Source organism: Electrophorus electricus, chromosome 6 (genome assembly GCF_041902795.1).
Source record: "Electrophorus electricus isolate QZ-2024a chromosome 6, ASM4190279v1, whole genome shotgun sequence".
Taxonomy (NCBI): domain Eukaryota; kingdom Metazoa; phylum Chordata; class Actinopteri; order Gymnotiformes; family Gymnotidae; genus Electrophorus; species Electrophorus electricus.
In genome coordinates this window covers 18,261,966-18,279,387 of record NC_137502.1, presented here as the reverse complement: position 1 = coordinate 18,279,387, position 17,422 = coordinate 18,261,966, and the positions used below count along the sequence as shown (strand labels likewise).

The window sequence follows — 17,422 nt, the reverse complement described above, 5'->3', positions numbered from 1 at the left end:
ATGAGCAATTTTAACAGTGACGCTGAAACAGAAGGACAGTAGCACAGACTTCCTGCTATGATGGCTTCACTTCCTCTTTCATCAGCCTACTCAGTGAGCGGAATAAACAGACTGCTAGTGCATCTGATATGCACACATACTACTGAGAGACAATGTGCAAACAGGACTACAAATGCTTATGATATGCACCCCATTACCTGTCTTAACGATTGCATAAATGAACACGCACGGGTCACTCACCTGACCTGTAGACGAGGAGACACAGGACCGTTGTCTGTGATCAGTTCGTTAAGCTTCATCTCCAGATGAACCTTCCCCTGAGAGCAGAAATGCACCTAAATGACCTGCTCAATCAGTTAAAATTTACTGCCTAAAGCCTGTATGTTATGTTATCACCACACACAAACATTTACATTTACTCTTCTACAGTTATCTGCATCTGCAATGTCTTTTACAGCCTAGTTATGTGACCATGTTTGCATTTCTGGGTGTCGTTCAGCATATGTGAATATAAAATGTTTAAAAAAACAAAAAAACCCTCATTAAACCTATAAACAAGCATCACAGTAGATCAGGTGAATACTTATGTTTGAGTGATAGAAACTGCAAACTGCATCAGCTACATGAGACAAACTCCTTGTCCCCTAATGCAGCATGTCTGTGGAGTGTTTTTCAGTCGGTGCAGTAGGCAGTGTTTTCCATACAGTCGAGTGCCAGGTGATTGACACGTTCTGGGAGGCTCTAGTAGTTTTTATGTAATGGATCAACTGCCCAAATACAATTCAAATAAACAGATAATTAAATAAGAAAGGCCCTCTGTGGACCTTTATGTGGATATGTTTTGGAAGTCAAGTCTTTAATTCTGCCTTACTGGTCTCCAGAACACAATACGCATCACATACAAGAAATATACAGGAATAAGAGATACAATGTGAAAGAGCTTTGCACATTGTATTATACCACACATCCTTATTTATGTACATTATGCATATTGTGTACTGTGCATTAATTGGTATGGACCTTGTGCTCAACTCGCATGTTGTGTAGTGATATGACAATAAAAGCTATTTGATTTGATCACTTTTGAATAGTTTAGCACACATCTAATGTGTGCACTGGGAAAGTCTGAATTCAACATTTCAGGGAACAGGTGTCCTTGAGTGCACCCTCTTTATGAGACTATATCCTATGAGTCCTTAATTCTGCTGAAAGGTGAAATGTGTGTACAAAACAGAGCAGTGCATATACCATACACAAAAACAGGATGTGGAACAGGGCTCACATCTGCTCCACTATCATTGAGCCACCAAGAAAGAGTGACTAATCAAACATCATTCTATTTGGACCACAAAATGACTGAATAATTATGCATTATCCATAACAGTAATGTGATCTGATTAGCCAAACCATGACCAGTGACAAACCACACACGGGAAGCATGGTGTATTGTTCATAGACACAATTTTCACAAATATGGGAACACATACACACAGCCCTGTCTTATAGGCTGAAACATTGTGGGTGACAGCAAATGTTATGTCATATAACACTTCTTTCTCCTGTAGAATCAGTGCTATTCCTGACAACAGAACATACGCTATGCCACACTAATTCAAAAATGTTAAACAGTTAAGCTTCAACTCCAAGACCACCTAATCAGTAGCAGCTTGACATGTACTACCATCTGATGACTTACTGGAAAGGTTTCATCTCTTCCTGCTTTAATACACCTGAATGAGTTCTTCAAAGGCTCTGCAAATGAGCTGATAAATTTGGTGAGCAAGAACTATAGAGCAGTACATAAAGCAATGGTTGCCTTGCCCTGGGGACCCTTAGGGAATTAGACTAGACTAGTAAATGCATCTCTTAAGAGTCTGGAAATAAAATTTTAAAAAGGAATAAATCAATCAAGTGAAGCAGAACCTTGCATTAATGAAGCAATATGACTAAGAAGGTGTGCCATGTTATGTGGGTTTAAGGCAGAGATCTAATGAGATCCACTTTCATGTTGATGAGTTTGATTAGAATAATACTGTGTTACTCACATTAAGCCACAGGTGACCCAGTCTAGTGCAGGGAAGCTTGATGTGATTAGGCAAAAGAGCCATTAATGACCCCAATCAATTTGGTGGATTGATCACCAAATCCAGTTCTAATACCATGAGAGACCACTGCCTGCTAAACTCACCTGTACCTCAGAGTTAGGATCCACAGGCTGTAGAATAAACCAGTGCTCCTTTCCACTGTACTTACACAAGTCTTCCTTCCTGATGGCCACCTTCCCTACACACACACACACACACACACACACACACACACACACACACACAGTGTATACATTACTACATTCATAACGAATTAAGTCCATTGTGTCTTAATATGTCTGATATGTGAATACACTTGGAGAGAGAGAAGGTAACTGACCTACTGGCAAATCCCTTTGGAACACACTCTTGGCATACACATAAAAAGACAGATACTGGAATGGCCGAGGAATTTCAAAGTAGAAGTCTTCTGCATAGAATGGACTGAAACACAAAAGAGAAAAACAATCCAGTGAGTAAGCACCTATCGGTGCCTTTTCAAATACAGATACAGCAAATGGAGGCACAGAGCATCCAGTTTATGTAACTGCAACTTTCCATCACACATTACATTAAAATCCATATACCATCATGGGGCAGAATACTAATACTAAAAATATTATGACCCATTTTACAGCAATTTGGGGTTTTAATAGGTTTCTAATACTCTATTAGGGGTTCTGACCAGTTCTAGTATTAGGCACATGCAGGACACACAGAAAAAGGCAGCAGCAAGTTTTTCCCTGGTAACTCCAACCACTCTAGGACAAAATCTATCAAAATCTACAGAACAAAACAACAAAACAAGTGTTTTTGACTGAAGTATAAACACCAAAAGAGCTTTAAATCATACAAAAGGAATTAGGACTGTATACCACTTCACTAATTTTGTTTTCTCAAACTGAAGGGTTGAAAAATGGCACTATATTTCTGTGCTTAAATATTCCTGCAGCAGGTTAAACCAAAACATGAAAATGCATGTTTGAGACATGTTTAAATCTTTTTAACTTCCTATTTAGGCTGATGGACTCAAATACAAATACTTAAGACATGATTTGTGAACTTGTAAACTTTTTTCTATTTTTTCTGAAAGAACAAGATTTTAAGAACCTTTACATATTAAAAGGAGCACAAGTATATCTTCTCTTCTCAATTCTTTTCTCCGAAAGACTGGCCTGAGTGACCCAATGGTGTAGATGTCAATCAGCTCAAAATGAGAATTAAAAATAAATAAATAAAAAGTACTTGTGTCCCTTTCAGTTCATAAAGATGCTTTCTTTGGTGCAAGACTAGCCTAAGTTCTTTACAACCAATCAAAAAGATACATTTCAAACATGCACTTTAGCATTTTGTGTTGCTTGAATATTTGAAGACAGAAATATGATGCCATTTACCAACTTTCCAATTTTAGAAATGCAAAATAAAATGCAAAAGTAGAGGTAAATTTTCCACTTAGTCTAAGAGGCTTAGTAGTTATTACAACAACTGACTTCAGTATTGCGTCTTCCCTGAAGCGTTTTCCAAAATCAGAGTCATTGGCCATTTAGCTTTAGCATTTACCTTAAGCTAAAGAACAACACGTATATGAATATAACTCAGGCACAGGTATCTGCATATAGGGTTTCCAAAAGGTGTCGAAGTCCAACAATTACTAGATAAATAATCCTTTTATCATATTTAATTATCAGGATGATGGTCTTTAGGCAATTACGATCCGTTTGGATAATTTTCATCAATTATCAGCAGCACTTGGCATGAAGCACAGTTACTATGTAAAACAAACACACACACAAAATTGATTTAACTTATGACCCATGGAATTTTATGCACATGAACATACAGAATACCCTCACTGCTGGAAATCCTGTGTCACAAGTAAAACCACTTGACCTTAAAACAAAACAACCTGAACACACAAACATCCCAGAGAGTTAAGGAAAAGGAGAAAAAGAAGAAAGCCAAGACTGACTGACAGAGCACAAAAGTGAAAACAAGTTTGCATGAGATCGTGTAAAAGACAGAGACAGGGAGAGAAGCAGAGGAACGCGTGGGTGGACATACTTCCTTAGCCACAGCCAGTGGAGGACTTTGAACATAGAGAAAAACACATAGTTGTGAAATACTAAAAAAAAAAAGGAAAGCCTTTGATGGAGGAAGCAGCTGCTTTAAGGAAAACGGACACCAATAATTCTGTTATCCAGCAAATGGTGACATCCATTCACATCCACGTGTGCATTTCTCACCTCAGACTCTTTTCATATACTTTAGTGCGGAACACCTCCTCCTGGTCCAGACTGATGGTGCAGAAGGTGCCAACATCTCGTAGGCGATTTGACCCAGAGCCTGCACCCAGATTCTTCCCTTCACCTGGAAACAGACCACCAGCAGCACAGGACAGCATGAGTCCACATACAGATGCCTCAACAGAGAACTTCAACAGAGAACTTCAACAGAGTTTGTCACGGCACAGGCATGGAGAGCACAATGTACTACTTAGTCTGTCTCCTTCCCTTTATCAGTCATGGGGTACATGCACATGTGTGAGAGTGGGTAGCTGATGTATGACTTTCTTCCCACATGCATTGTGTCTTACATTTGAGACATACACCTACTCACATGTGTAAGAACGAATGACACATGGCTTATTTTCCAAACTCTAAAAACAGAGAACCTTCACAGCTACAAGATCTACAGACACAATAAATCCTGCTTATGACCACACTTGTACTGCAACACCCTCACAGACAAGGCAACATACACCAGCCTCATTTATTAAACATGCGTACTGGTACTAATAAAGGAACTTAAGAGTTTTCAGTCGCTACAAAATCTTTGTATGCACACCAGGTGTTAAAGCTGCTGATCTAGCAATGATTATATTAATTACTTTATATTAATTAATTATATATTCATTACAATTCTTTAAATCTAGTTCAAATAGATCAACAACATCTTCAATAATTTTAGTATTAAAATACACTGCGAAATGCATAACAGAGACCAAGGGAACTATTTACATAGTAATCAAATACCAGCAATACATAAACAAATAAATTAATTAATAAAAAAACAACCACAAGACAAGAGATTTTTGCATTTGAAAAATGTGAAATTAGTTTGCAGCAATCAAATTATCAACAATTCTATGATTACTCCACCAATTAATCGAGTAATCAGATAAGAAGTACTTTTGCTTTATTAAGGGGAATATTAAATATAAAAAAATATAAGGCAGGTCTCTTAAAATGAACTAATTGACTTTTTTAGATTAGCATTTCTTAATTAACATACAATAATACATTTCAAAACTAAAATACACTAAATTGGGTACCATATTAAATTCTGGGGAAATAATTTTTTAAATAAGTTAATTAAAAAGGAATCCATGATATTTTTCAAGTTTTTTTTTGTCTTAAAGTTGATGTAGCCATGCTAACTGATTGTTAATCTCAAAGGCTGAAAGAAGCCACCCTACCCAGGAGTCAAATCTGGGACTGACAGAAGGTAAATGTGAGCTCTGACCACTGGACCAAAGAACCAGTTCCCTGGTAGACCAGATAGAGCACCTCCAAGTGACGAAGATATATGAACGGTACACACAAAACAGTTAAGTTGAAAAAAATATACACTTTGCCATGTTACCTCACTTTTACAGTGGGCCTCATCATTTGCATGAAAGCAGAAACTGTTTTTGAATCCAGTAGTAGAACACAGAACCCAGAGTAGTTTATTACTTCCCCAGTATACAAAAGGTGATTCCCTAACAGCAGATTGCCTAACAAACATTAATTTGTCTGTTAGAAATACAACTGTACACAACAAACCTTCCTCCAGTCTATACTATACTAACTACTTTATAGATATAAAATGTCAATTTCGACATCTATGCCCGTAAACATGACAAGAAATCGCTTTGGCACAATTCAACACATCTGTAGTAATTTAATCTGAAAAAGCTACTCTGCCAGCTAACGTTGTGCAAAAATACTGGAGAGGCTACCCTTTTCACTAGAACCTGCTCGTCCTTACTGCTGTGAAGATATTGGATTCTGGTAACATGTTCATAGCCTCACTGTTGCTTGCTAATGATTCAAGAAAACACAAATACATTAAAAAATAATTTGTGGCTGTTCTTTATATCCTCCCAGCAGTCAATGGTTGAAAGAGGAGACAATATCACCTCACTTTAACATTGTTTTTGTATGTCTCACATTTCTGTTGTTGGTCAGCCTGGTATTAGCTACCGAATCTGTACGTCTTTTCAGATATTTTGCACAAAGCATGGTGAGATGCTGCTTAGCATGAAACAGCTTTATGTGACACAATGACACTTTGAGACTTTTGAGAAGTACTTCTGTAATACTAATTTCAGAATTACATTTGGCACCTCACCCTGCATGCACACACAAACACAACAGCATATGGTTCTTTATTCTATATTATTCTGCACACACACACACACACACACACTTTTACAGTAGTATATGCCTGAGTGTGGAGTGCTAGGTAAAGTCCTTTCCCCTCTAGGGTCTTTTCTCCTCCACATACAGACAGAGAGGAAGCAGGAATTCCCAGCAGGAAACCTTTGGGGAGTCTATGACTGCAACCAAACCCCCACCCCCCCACCCCCATCTGCTTGGTCTCTCACACACGCAGGTGCGATCTGTAAGGAAACAAGTATATACCACTGTATACATAGCAACGGAAGTGCACCCAAACCAAAAACATGAGGCTTGAACAAACAAGCTACGCAGATCTCCCAAAACATACACACTAGGCATGATCAAGAAAGTTTACCCAATGATTGTTATGCAAAAAAAAAAAAATAATTGTGATTAAAGGTTTAATTGTTTTTTGTTCTACTACCATTTCACTATTTATAGTATGTATGTAGGCCTATAAATATTCTAATAATATACATACAACCCTCAGGATTAAGAACAAACTTAATGAACAGTGAACTGGGGGGGGGGGGAAGATATAAATTAAATTTGCATGCTTATAATAACTGCAAATTAAACTGCATCATCAAAATAAATGTACTACTGCTAAAATAGCTACTCATTAAAATGATTGTGTTGTTGGCAAATTATGTCAAAGTTGTGTCACATGTTTTGCTGCAAGGCTTCATGTTTATTTTAACAGCCTATAAACAAATGTGTAGGATTACCTAACAAATAAAACATGTTTTAAGTGGATTATTTTCAAGGCAGAGTTCAGCATTAGCAATCAACCGAAGCCTGGATTTGGTTGCCAATTTTGTTAATGTTTATACACATACCAGGTCAGAAACCATAGAAGCAAGGTGTTTGTGATTACTTACTAACTTGACACGGTTTGAGACAGTGTCATAAAAACATTTATATAATTGTGGCTTGCAGTTTGAATGATATTAAATCAATGTACATAAGCTTTCATTACTGGGTAGCTATCTTAATTAGCCTTGAAGCTCTAGTTCATAATTAAAGCAGATGTCAGACACGAAAAACTGAACTACATTGTTACATTTGGGGGTCAGGGAAAATTGCATTTTATTGTAAAAACAGAGCAAATATGATGAGAACCTTAATTACAAGCACTCGTATTCTGTTTGAAAAATAACACCAAACAGAACAAATCATTGCCTGGTTGCACTCATTTGCGCTGACCATGATTATGTCATAATCATGACAGGCCTAACACACACACTAGCACAGAAATGCTCAGACACACACAAAAACACATACCAGGTGAGGAAATGCTTTCTTGCATAGTCAGCACCAAAATTCTTTGCATTCAAGCAGATGCCACATTCTGGTTGATTGCATCACTGAAATGGCAACATTGCTTCCTACAAGCCAAAGAGTAAGAATGCGCTGGACCAACAAAGGCTCTACCCATCGAACACATAGCTCAGCTAACCCAACAACCAGCTAACACTGGTGGTACAGCCTGAATACGGAATGTGGATTTGGATTTGAACACAACACATCACATCACCACAGTGGTGAAATGGCATCATACAGCATGTAGTTTTATAGGTTAATATACGAAGTCTTCACTCTCCAGACCACTTAACGACCTCACTGTTAACACTTATGAACAACATGCACAAATAGTGTCATGCACATGCAAACCGCACAAGACAAACCGCACAAGAAATTTAACAAGACAACAGCACAGAAGCTGTTGGCTATACCTGGACCAGGTACAAATCATTACTTTGTGCTTGCAACCTTGCTTAACCCCATCTTGCAGGGTTCAACGTTAACTTTTTTCCAACTTGCCCAGTCACATGTCCCAAGCAAATTTTTGTATTTTAAAGTGTTGCTCAAATATTTTTAAAAAGCATATATAAGCTAATATTTTAGTTATGGTCATTTATTCTTAAAATAAGTGTATATTCTCTCAATACTTTCCCTTTATTTTTGCTATAAATAAACAAAAGGTTTCATAAACATATTTCTCTTTTAACCCCGAGACATGCTGTGAGTAACTTGGTCAACTTGGAATCGGCTTTACTGTTCATCCGTCTTTATACAGTGGTCCTGATGTGCTAGTGAATTTTTCCGCTGCAATACATACTGACCAAGGGATGTCAAGCAATTTATAAAATTGGTAGGCCTTACAAAAAAGCCACTTTTATCTGCCTTGTTAGAATACAAACTTTGCAGAACATTGCAGGTACAGAGGTGTCAAAATCAACCCATAAGGGAATGAAGCTGCGGACTTCCTTTGCTTCCTATTCATGCTTGACCACCTTCCTACACACCTCGCGCTGGCATTGTTTGTCAAAAGATTTCAATCACTGAATCATGGGCTTTCTTGCAGTCAGTCAAGGCAGTCAATTGCAATCATCTGTCTGGACTTAGTCTCGATTGACTGTTCCAATTCACCAATAGCTGGGGTTTGGCTCTTCTGATGTTCTGGCCAATGCCTTTCTGGGCCCTACTCACCTTAGAACCTCCTGTTAGGCATAATTGCAGCTATGTTTTGTAGAGGCAGGTTATCAGCCAGTAGTTAGATGGAACTGTCCTTTTCTGGGGGCCCTTCAGTTAACCATTCACAATGTGTTCCATCCATTAGCAGCTGGATCATGTGAACTGCCAGGTGCTCAAGGAGTGCAGTTAGCATCTTCAACCAGTAGGCATTGCCCATGTCAGAACCTGGAGCTGTCCAGCGCTTCATGCTTGGAGACTCTTTCTTGGACATCTGCTAGCATGGTGGTTAATGTCCAGGGAGGTTGCTGTGAGCTGTTCTCAGGTTTACTAGCCACTGGGTACTGTTATTGTGTGGTGTCACCTTCTCCCATATGCCTTTGCAGAGGTTAAATTTAGCAGACATTTCAGGCGATGACTCCTTTCTGAATTCTGATTCTAAGTCACGGAGTACTTATTAAAAAACAACAACATATGACTGCAAGGCAGTTGCTCACTCAATCAAACCTGGAAATCAGGTCTCAGTGCTTTTGCCCTTGTCTGGATCCACTCATTGTACACGCTTTTATGGCCCTCATATCGCACAGAAAAAATTGTCCACGACCAACTAGTTTGGGTAGGAATAGTGTTCCTTCCGCTAGACTACAAAACTTGGAAGCACTTAAATTACTGTCCACAAAACTCTCTCATTTACCATTAGCAGCCCAATCGAAATGTCATGATCTAATTGATCAATATCCCTCACTCTCTGTCAATGTGCCCACTGGTACTTCTGTTTTGGAACATGACATTGATGTGAAAGATCACCCCGAGACAGCATCCTGATCACGTAAGTAGAAGTGTTTGATATTGAGCAAAGAAACTGATTACTTGTTAGAAAATCACCTCACCAAGCCCAGTAATAAGCGCATGGTGTTCTCCATGCATTAGTGCAGAAGCCCAATGGTATTTAACATTTATGTACAGATTACAGATATTATTTCTGTAACTGTGTCAGATTCGCTTCCTCTTCCTCGTATGGGAGACCGTGTTGATAGCGTAGGACTGGCCAAATTTGTTAGTAAATTAGACTTGTTGAAAGGGAATTGGCAAGATCCTCTTTCGGCTAGAGCTTCGGAGATTTCTGCTTTTGCTACACTTGACAGTGTCATGCAATACTACATTATGCCTTTTGGCTTACAGGACGCACCTGCTACTTTTCAAAGGCTTATGAACATCATATTTAAAGGAATACCATACTGTGAAGCCTACCTCGATGACCTATTGATTTATTCTGATACTTGGAAACAGCACTTGGAGACCTTAAATGCAGTGTTGGCTGTATTGCGAGACACCTCATTAGCATTACGTTTAGAAAAATGTGAATTAGGCAAAGGCACCGTCAATTATCTCGCCAAAATTGTCAGGTATGCGCAGGCTATTACTACCTTTCCTATCCCCTGTAGAAAAAGGGATTTGCAGTGATTTTTTAGGGATGACCAGTTACTACTGATGTTTTTGTAAGAACTTTTCCGATGTTTTGCCTTTGACTAAATTGTGTAAATTGACTGTCTTTGAATGGACTCAGTTGTCAGAATGCCTCTGATTCACTGAAATCCCTTCTTTGTCGCTCCCCAGTATTCCCAACTTCATGAAACCTTTTAAGTTAGAAGTGGACGCTAGTGGCACTGGGGAAGGTGCTGTGTTGTTACATGCCAATTCTGCCGGAATGAACCACCCTGTCAGTTACTTCTTTAGAACATCTGTCAAACACCAATTGAATTACAGTACAACTGAGAAATAAGCACTTGCTCTTTTTCTAGCTCTACAACACTTCGAAGCATATCTGGATAGTTCTTCAAATCTGGTTACTGTCTTAACAGATCATAACCCTCTTGTGCTTAGCCAAAATGTCTAATTCAAACCAACACCTCATCAATGATTGTTCAGGGAATTCATCTAGATATTGTGCACAAAAAAGGTTTGGAAAATGTGATGTCTGATGCCTTATCCAGGGATTAAGATGCGTGATATGTTGTAGACTAGTTTGTTTGTCTCCCAACAGACACTCCCCTGGCTGCTAAGAATGCTGCACTCCCTTCCTGATGACTGATATTTTCCAGTTCGGTTCTTAAGTACAACTGCTATCTCCATACTGGCTCCTCCCTACCAATCAAGATGGCCTATATATGGACAAAGTTGGAAGACTGAAGGTGGCTTCTTATGGTTTGTTGTTATTAGCGCTTACTCTTTGTACTTGTTCTTGTTTAGCTTCTTTGGACTCGTCACCGTTACCCTGTAACCCCCAGTTAGCTTAGTAGCCCTTAGATTGTTTTGTTTGTTATCCCTGTTCTTAGCCTGAGTTAACCTTGTTTGTGTCCTCCCTGTTCATCCTATCTTGCTGATTGTTTGTGTGGGCCCCATGTGAAGACCTGTGAATACTTGTAAATAGTACTGGTTTTAGGGTGTTCTGCCTGTTTGTTTGGGATTGAGGCTTGTGTCTTTTTTTCTGGTTAGAGAGAGTAGGATTGTATATTTTTTTGTTTGATGGTAGATAGGTCTGAGATTTATGTTGTTGTGTGGGTTTTGTTTGTTATTTTGGCATTGTAACCATTCCTCACGATTTACCAGTATGTACTCTTCTGAAAGTACAATACATCACTTTTTAGCCATATACCTTATGCTTTGGGTTGTTTTATTGAATACTCTACCTGGCTCAAGTATACAAGTTACTCACTGTTGCTGTTATGACCACACTGCCTAGACTGGGATTGTAACAGTCCAGCACTGGCATAAGAGCCAAGGGGCAGCCTACAGAGCTACACAAGGGGAGGGACTGTGCTTAGCACGCATTCACATTCCCCCATTGGTACAGTTGTTCAAGAAATTGATTTGCTCACCACAATTGTCACACCTCTCCTACACATTATACTATGAAGGCATTTCCTCTTAGATTGTGAGTGATGTCTGGTCTATGAGCTTGAATTTATTGTTTATGCATGTAAATGTGCCAGTTTAGGTGAGAACCACAAATAGATACCAGAGAAAAGGGCACCCTAGGGTGGGCCTAACCCTATACTCCATAGATTCCTCTACTGCATTTCCAGAATACAGTGAACAAACTACTCCACAATGCCATTGAGGGGAGGAGCTACAGAATTAGGCCCATTTCAACATGTTGGCATGTATTTATTAAATAATTAATAAGTGATGCATGAAATCATGTTTAATTTAAAATGTTACATTAAGAATTTCAAAAGCACCGCCAAACAACCTTTTTGAATGTGTACAATTAGAGCTAATGCATGGTCCTGCTGATGCTTCTTTCATTCGTCCTGAAATCCTGGCCTGGGGGAATGTGGGAAACTTCCCATATTTTCTTCAGCAGCATTTGCTGTTGTGATTCATTTGCATACACCGCAAGAGGAATAATCAAATGTTGGTTTCCAACATTTCAATTATCACAAAATGCTGCCGATATCAGACAATTTGTGGGTTTAGCAGTGAATATGCTCATCAGCAATTTTAGCTCAACTTATGAGAACTTGATTACCGAGAAGATTTTTTGTATTTATGTGACAGAATATCTAAAGATTTGTCTGATCTCTGTTAAACTTTAGTTTTTTTAGTTCATATTTGGTACACTACTAAATCTCATTCCAGATTTGTTAATAATGTGATCAAGAAAAGGGATGGGGCATTTCAAATTGTCATTAGGGCTGAATGATTAATTGTGATGCAAGTTGTCATGATAAACACATTGTAAATGCCCACAACAACATGCCGAAAGTTGTGAATAACAGCTCCACCCACACACAAAAAGAGTGAACCTTTCACTCTGCAAACATTACATAATTAGAGCCATAGTGAGGCAGAGTGGTTTAGCCATGGAGTGAAACAAAATCAAACATTGCAAAAGTTTTAAATCACTGACAATACTGAGGAAATTGTTTTGTTTTCCAGTACATACAACTGCCATTTTTAAATGGCATAGCATTTATTTAACCATTGCCTTTGGAGTTACAAGTGAAAGAATGCTTGGGAACATGTGAAAGAAACTAGTACATCTGACCTTCTCTCTGGACTCTCTTATCCAGAAGTGTGTCATCATAAAAGTTTGGCAATATTTTGGTTCCAAACACAATGAACATGGAAAACTTGTTTAGATATCAACAGGGCTACATAAAATAAAAATAAAATCTAAAGCATTAGTACGCTACCTGCTGCCCTCTAAATTTAAACTGCTTCTTGCCACAAACAGCTGAAAATGTATAGTATGAATTGTATAATTTAAAGATAAATATAGCAGTATGTGTCATGTTGAGAATCAGTACATATTAGTACCCAACTACTAGTGAACTATACATGAAGCAAAATACAGAACATTTGTCCTTTCAGAATTAAGATTTGCTATTGTTTATTCCTCTGTCACTCTTCCACTGAGTTTCAGAAGTTCACATAGCAACTGCAAGAAAAGGTCATGTGACTGAAATGAGGAAAGGCCCAGTAACGCTCACATGGGATTTGATATTTATGGCCATAATGCTCATATGTATAAAGAGCCTGAAAGCATGCTTAGATTTGCCTCTCATGATGAACCACCCCATGTATAATAACGATCCAGTAATCACAGCTTTGAAAGCGTGACACGATGGTTTCCCTGCATCATGAACAACTGATGCAATCACATACTCATTAAGATACACTGAATATATTTCTCCCATGTCACCATACTAGAGATACAATCAGTTCCATGAATATGTACAATAACCTATTCTTTTCAGGGTTCTGCTACTGTTCAGATATGCACTTCAATTCTCTATTGTAATAATTTATTGTATTTCACATTAATATTAGAATACCCAATAACATTATGGCACATCGGGTTGTTGTCCATATCTTGCATGCATAATTGACATTACTGATGTTAGTATGCTACTCAATGTTCTGACCAGCAAATAAGCCAACTTAAATCATTGTTAAACCACTTGCTCAAACAATTGCACAAAAACTCAACTATCTGCCTCATTCTGAAAGACAGCTTTCACAAATACAAGATTTCACAGGCAGGATAGCTAGTCAACTTGTGGCAAGAGCAAGTATGAAAAGCCAATAACATTACTGCTGAATGGTGACACGGTGATGCAAGATGGGGTGTTCCATTTGTGTTCATTCACTCACCCCATGGCCCACTTGAAGCTGAGATAGTATTCAAGTTATTAAAAAAGGGAAGAAGATTGAATGAGCGGATGTAGTCTGTGACATTATAAAAATCATGTAGCATGTAGGGGATAAGGAATCCAGCATCAAGGGTCACACTATATACACCATGTTATCCAGAAACAACTGTTGGATTTCACTGGAAAAAACAATACCAAGTCAATCAACCCGAACTTTTCCTTTCAAACCAGGAGGGCCAAGTCAATTTTGTCTGCGTAGAGTAAAAAGGAAGTGGTTTACTTGCATGATCAGCAAAACACACCCGTCCATCACAAGGTGCTACATCTGCTGTTTCCCTACAGTGGCAGGCCACTGCTTCTGAGCCCAGCAGCACTGAAAACAGACTTAATGCCCCATATCTGCACCCTCAATGCTATCGTAAAAGTTGTATACTCCTGACCAAGAGAAATATGAAATTTACAGAACATAACAATCAAAGGCTCATCATGTTCAGAAGTATATAAATAACTGTTTAACAAACACACTGAGATAAACGTATTGCCAATATTAGCACACTGAAGTCAGTTTTTCATGCACTAATGGGTGAAAAACTGAAATGAAACAAACTGTTTTGAAGCATGAAGTTCCCCCTGCACTGCTCTCCACAGCAAGGACTCGACTGGCTCGCACCAAGGAAGCAGTGACGGGTAGTGTAAATATGTACAGTAGTATACAGATGAACTAGGTATCATACTATATTATGACAACACATGGAGATTATATTGCAACACTGCTTTACAGTTTCCAAGAGAAAACAACTCTGGACATTTTATGTAATTTGGAAAAAACAAACATTTGTTCTCACCAAAAGCCAGAAACAATTCACCAAAAACATGAGACTGACCTGCTCAAATAACAGTAAGGACACCAGTTAATTGGTGCTGCACACATGCACATACTGCAAGTACTGCAGTATCAATTCACTGGCTAGTGCCAGTTCTATATAGCATGCAGAGATATACATAAGATTCTCATTCCAGTGTGGACATTTACTGTGAAACACTGCAATAGAAATTTCATTGTTCAATGGCAGAAAGGGTTTTTCAGAATGGTCCACCTGTACAATGCTGGTTGTCAAAACAATATAAATAAGTAAGACAATAATAAGAAATTAACAGTACCTACAACAGAGAGCTACTCACCAGGTGTTGCAGTCCTGTGTCTACTTACAGAACCAGTCCTATTGTTAGTTTTAATCTCCTCCCACCCCCCCCCCACCCCCGGTAAATACCTCACATCTTTAGATTCAGCAGCAACAGTTACAGTAAGGGATGACAGGATCTACCCTCATCCAGGTGACAAGATAAAAGGAATGTTTTGATGGAAACATCTCCAGCCACACACACACACACACAAACAAGCAGGCCCGCGCACGTACACACAAACACACAGTAATCCCTAAACAAACAAAAAAAGCTCGCTATGGCTAGCTACATGCTTAACGCTATGAAACGATCTGAAGAAGCATAGGTTAACCAACGCTGATTTGTCCACTGTCAAAGAAATTGTTAGCGTTATATAACTATGAAGCGATGGTTGCTTAGCCCTTAACAAATCCGTTTTTCATTGTTAAAGTTGGTAGAACAACGAAAAACTATCACGCAATATCGACAAATGGAATAACCCTCACCTCTTTGAGAGGGACAACAAGGTAACCTAAGCGAATGATAACGTTTGAAGTAATTGAAGTAATATTAATCGATTTTAAGTAGCTAGCTAATTAAGATGACCAATTTGTTAACCATCACATTCGATTTAAGTGACTTAAGTTAGCTAGCCAGCCAGTCATTACATGCACTGGTCTCCCTGGTTCAAGAGGAAAGTATTTAGCGTTAGCTAGCGCATTAGGTAGCTAAAACATTATGGTGCGATTAAAATGAAATTGGTCTAGCTAGCTTCATTCCGAGTATGACTCACTGGCTACTTCCAAGCGATCGTAACGTAACAAATCCCACTGAGCGACCGATCCACGGAACTGAATTTAAAAATTGAGCTCACCAACTCCATTGTTTTAATGGCAAACTGAAGGCTGCAGTGGGAGGCAAACCACTTTAGCTAGCTAGCTCACGGTGTATTGAATTTCTAGGTAACTCGTTTGTTAACCTAACTAACACTGGATGTTAGCTAACGCTTATGCCAGTGAGCTTCAAAACTGACTAGAACCCATGATTCAACCTGGCGCTCTCTCTCTCTCTGTTAGCTAGCGGTTAGATTAGCTAACTTGGCTACTGACTATCTAAACGTGCGGTCGTATATATCGCATTTAATACTACTCAGCACTGGCGCTTGTGTAAAAATAGGTAGACACCTTTTCATTTAAACTCACGACTACAAATGATGTTTGGTTCTTTGCGTCCATCAAGTGGAACTGAGTAGATTGCTCGCTATACGCGTCAAATCCGAGTCTGTATTTGGTGGTCCCCTCACTTGTCCATATCGACCACTTTTTGTCGTCATCTCTCCAAATAACTTTTGTTCTCAGAGTAAAGCCATGTTTTGTACTTACATATCTTTCCTCGTAGACTTTGTAAAATCCGAATTTTTGTATCGTCTTCTTCCGCCATGTTCCAAGTTGTGTACGTACAGTAGCTACAGTCAACACTTACCACATCCGTTTATGAGTGCGCGCAGATGGACGGCCCACTGCGGCGTCACTGCCAAAACGATTGGATGCGAACGCAGTTTAGATCTTACCCATGATTTGTGTGAATCGCACAGAAGCCCGACGGAGCGCAAACGACAGAGCGGTTAATAGGGCGTGTCCTATTCCTCCCTCAGCCATAAAAGACAAAACGAGAAAAGAAGGGTATACCTAGGTCACTGAGTGACATGGTAAGGTCGAGTGGGTAAACTGTTGTAGAAGAATTCTTTGAAATACTCTCTAAATCCCGATAGCAATGAATTAAGCAAAGTCTATAATAATGAAAAGCTTTAAAATGTAGCAGCTGCTGGACTGTTAAAAAAAACCCTGTTCGTTCATTTCATGGCTTACCTGCCTGTCTACCTACCTCAACCTGCCCATATGCAAGCCCTCTGCAGTCTGCACATGTACTTATTTGCTCATATGCAGTCCTCCACACAGCTGTACCCATAGACTGTATGGACTCAGACTCAACACACTTTGCTGAAAGTTAACCAGTTGCAAAAGCATGGCAGAGAAGGGTAACTCCCCAGACTGCACTGCTAAACAAAGAGCGAAAAACAGTAGAAACGGTTCAGAAC

General features: G+C 38.9%; 1 protein-coding gene across 3 annotated transcripts in view; it reads right to left on the bottom strand.

Annotated features, from left to right (window-relative positions):
* rasa2 (RAS p21 protein activator 2) overlaps positions 1–16,861 on the bottom strand; it is a 47,149-nt gene extending 30,288 nt beyond the window's left edge. The window contains exons 1-5 of one of the 3 annotated variants that reach the window (XM_035524922.2): positions 16,707–16,861; positions 4,328–4,451; positions 2,425–2,528; positions 2,189–2,283; positions 241–317 (exon numbers count right to left, since the gene is read on the bottom strand). In XM_035524922.2, the coding sequence (XP_035380815.1) occupies positions 241–317; positions 2,189–2,283; positions 2,425–2,528; positions 4,328–4,451; positions 16,707–16,764 (458 nt within the window). In that variant the 5' untranslated portion in view covers positions 16,765–16,861. Of the gene's footprint in view, positions 1–240; positions 318–2,188; positions 2,284–2,424; positions 2,529–4,327; positions 4,452–16,706 lie in introns of those variants that run through there. The other 2 variants (XM_081715931.1, XM_081715932.1) reach the window with 2 other exon arrangements.
* Positions 16,862–17,422: the final 561 nt, after the last annotated feature.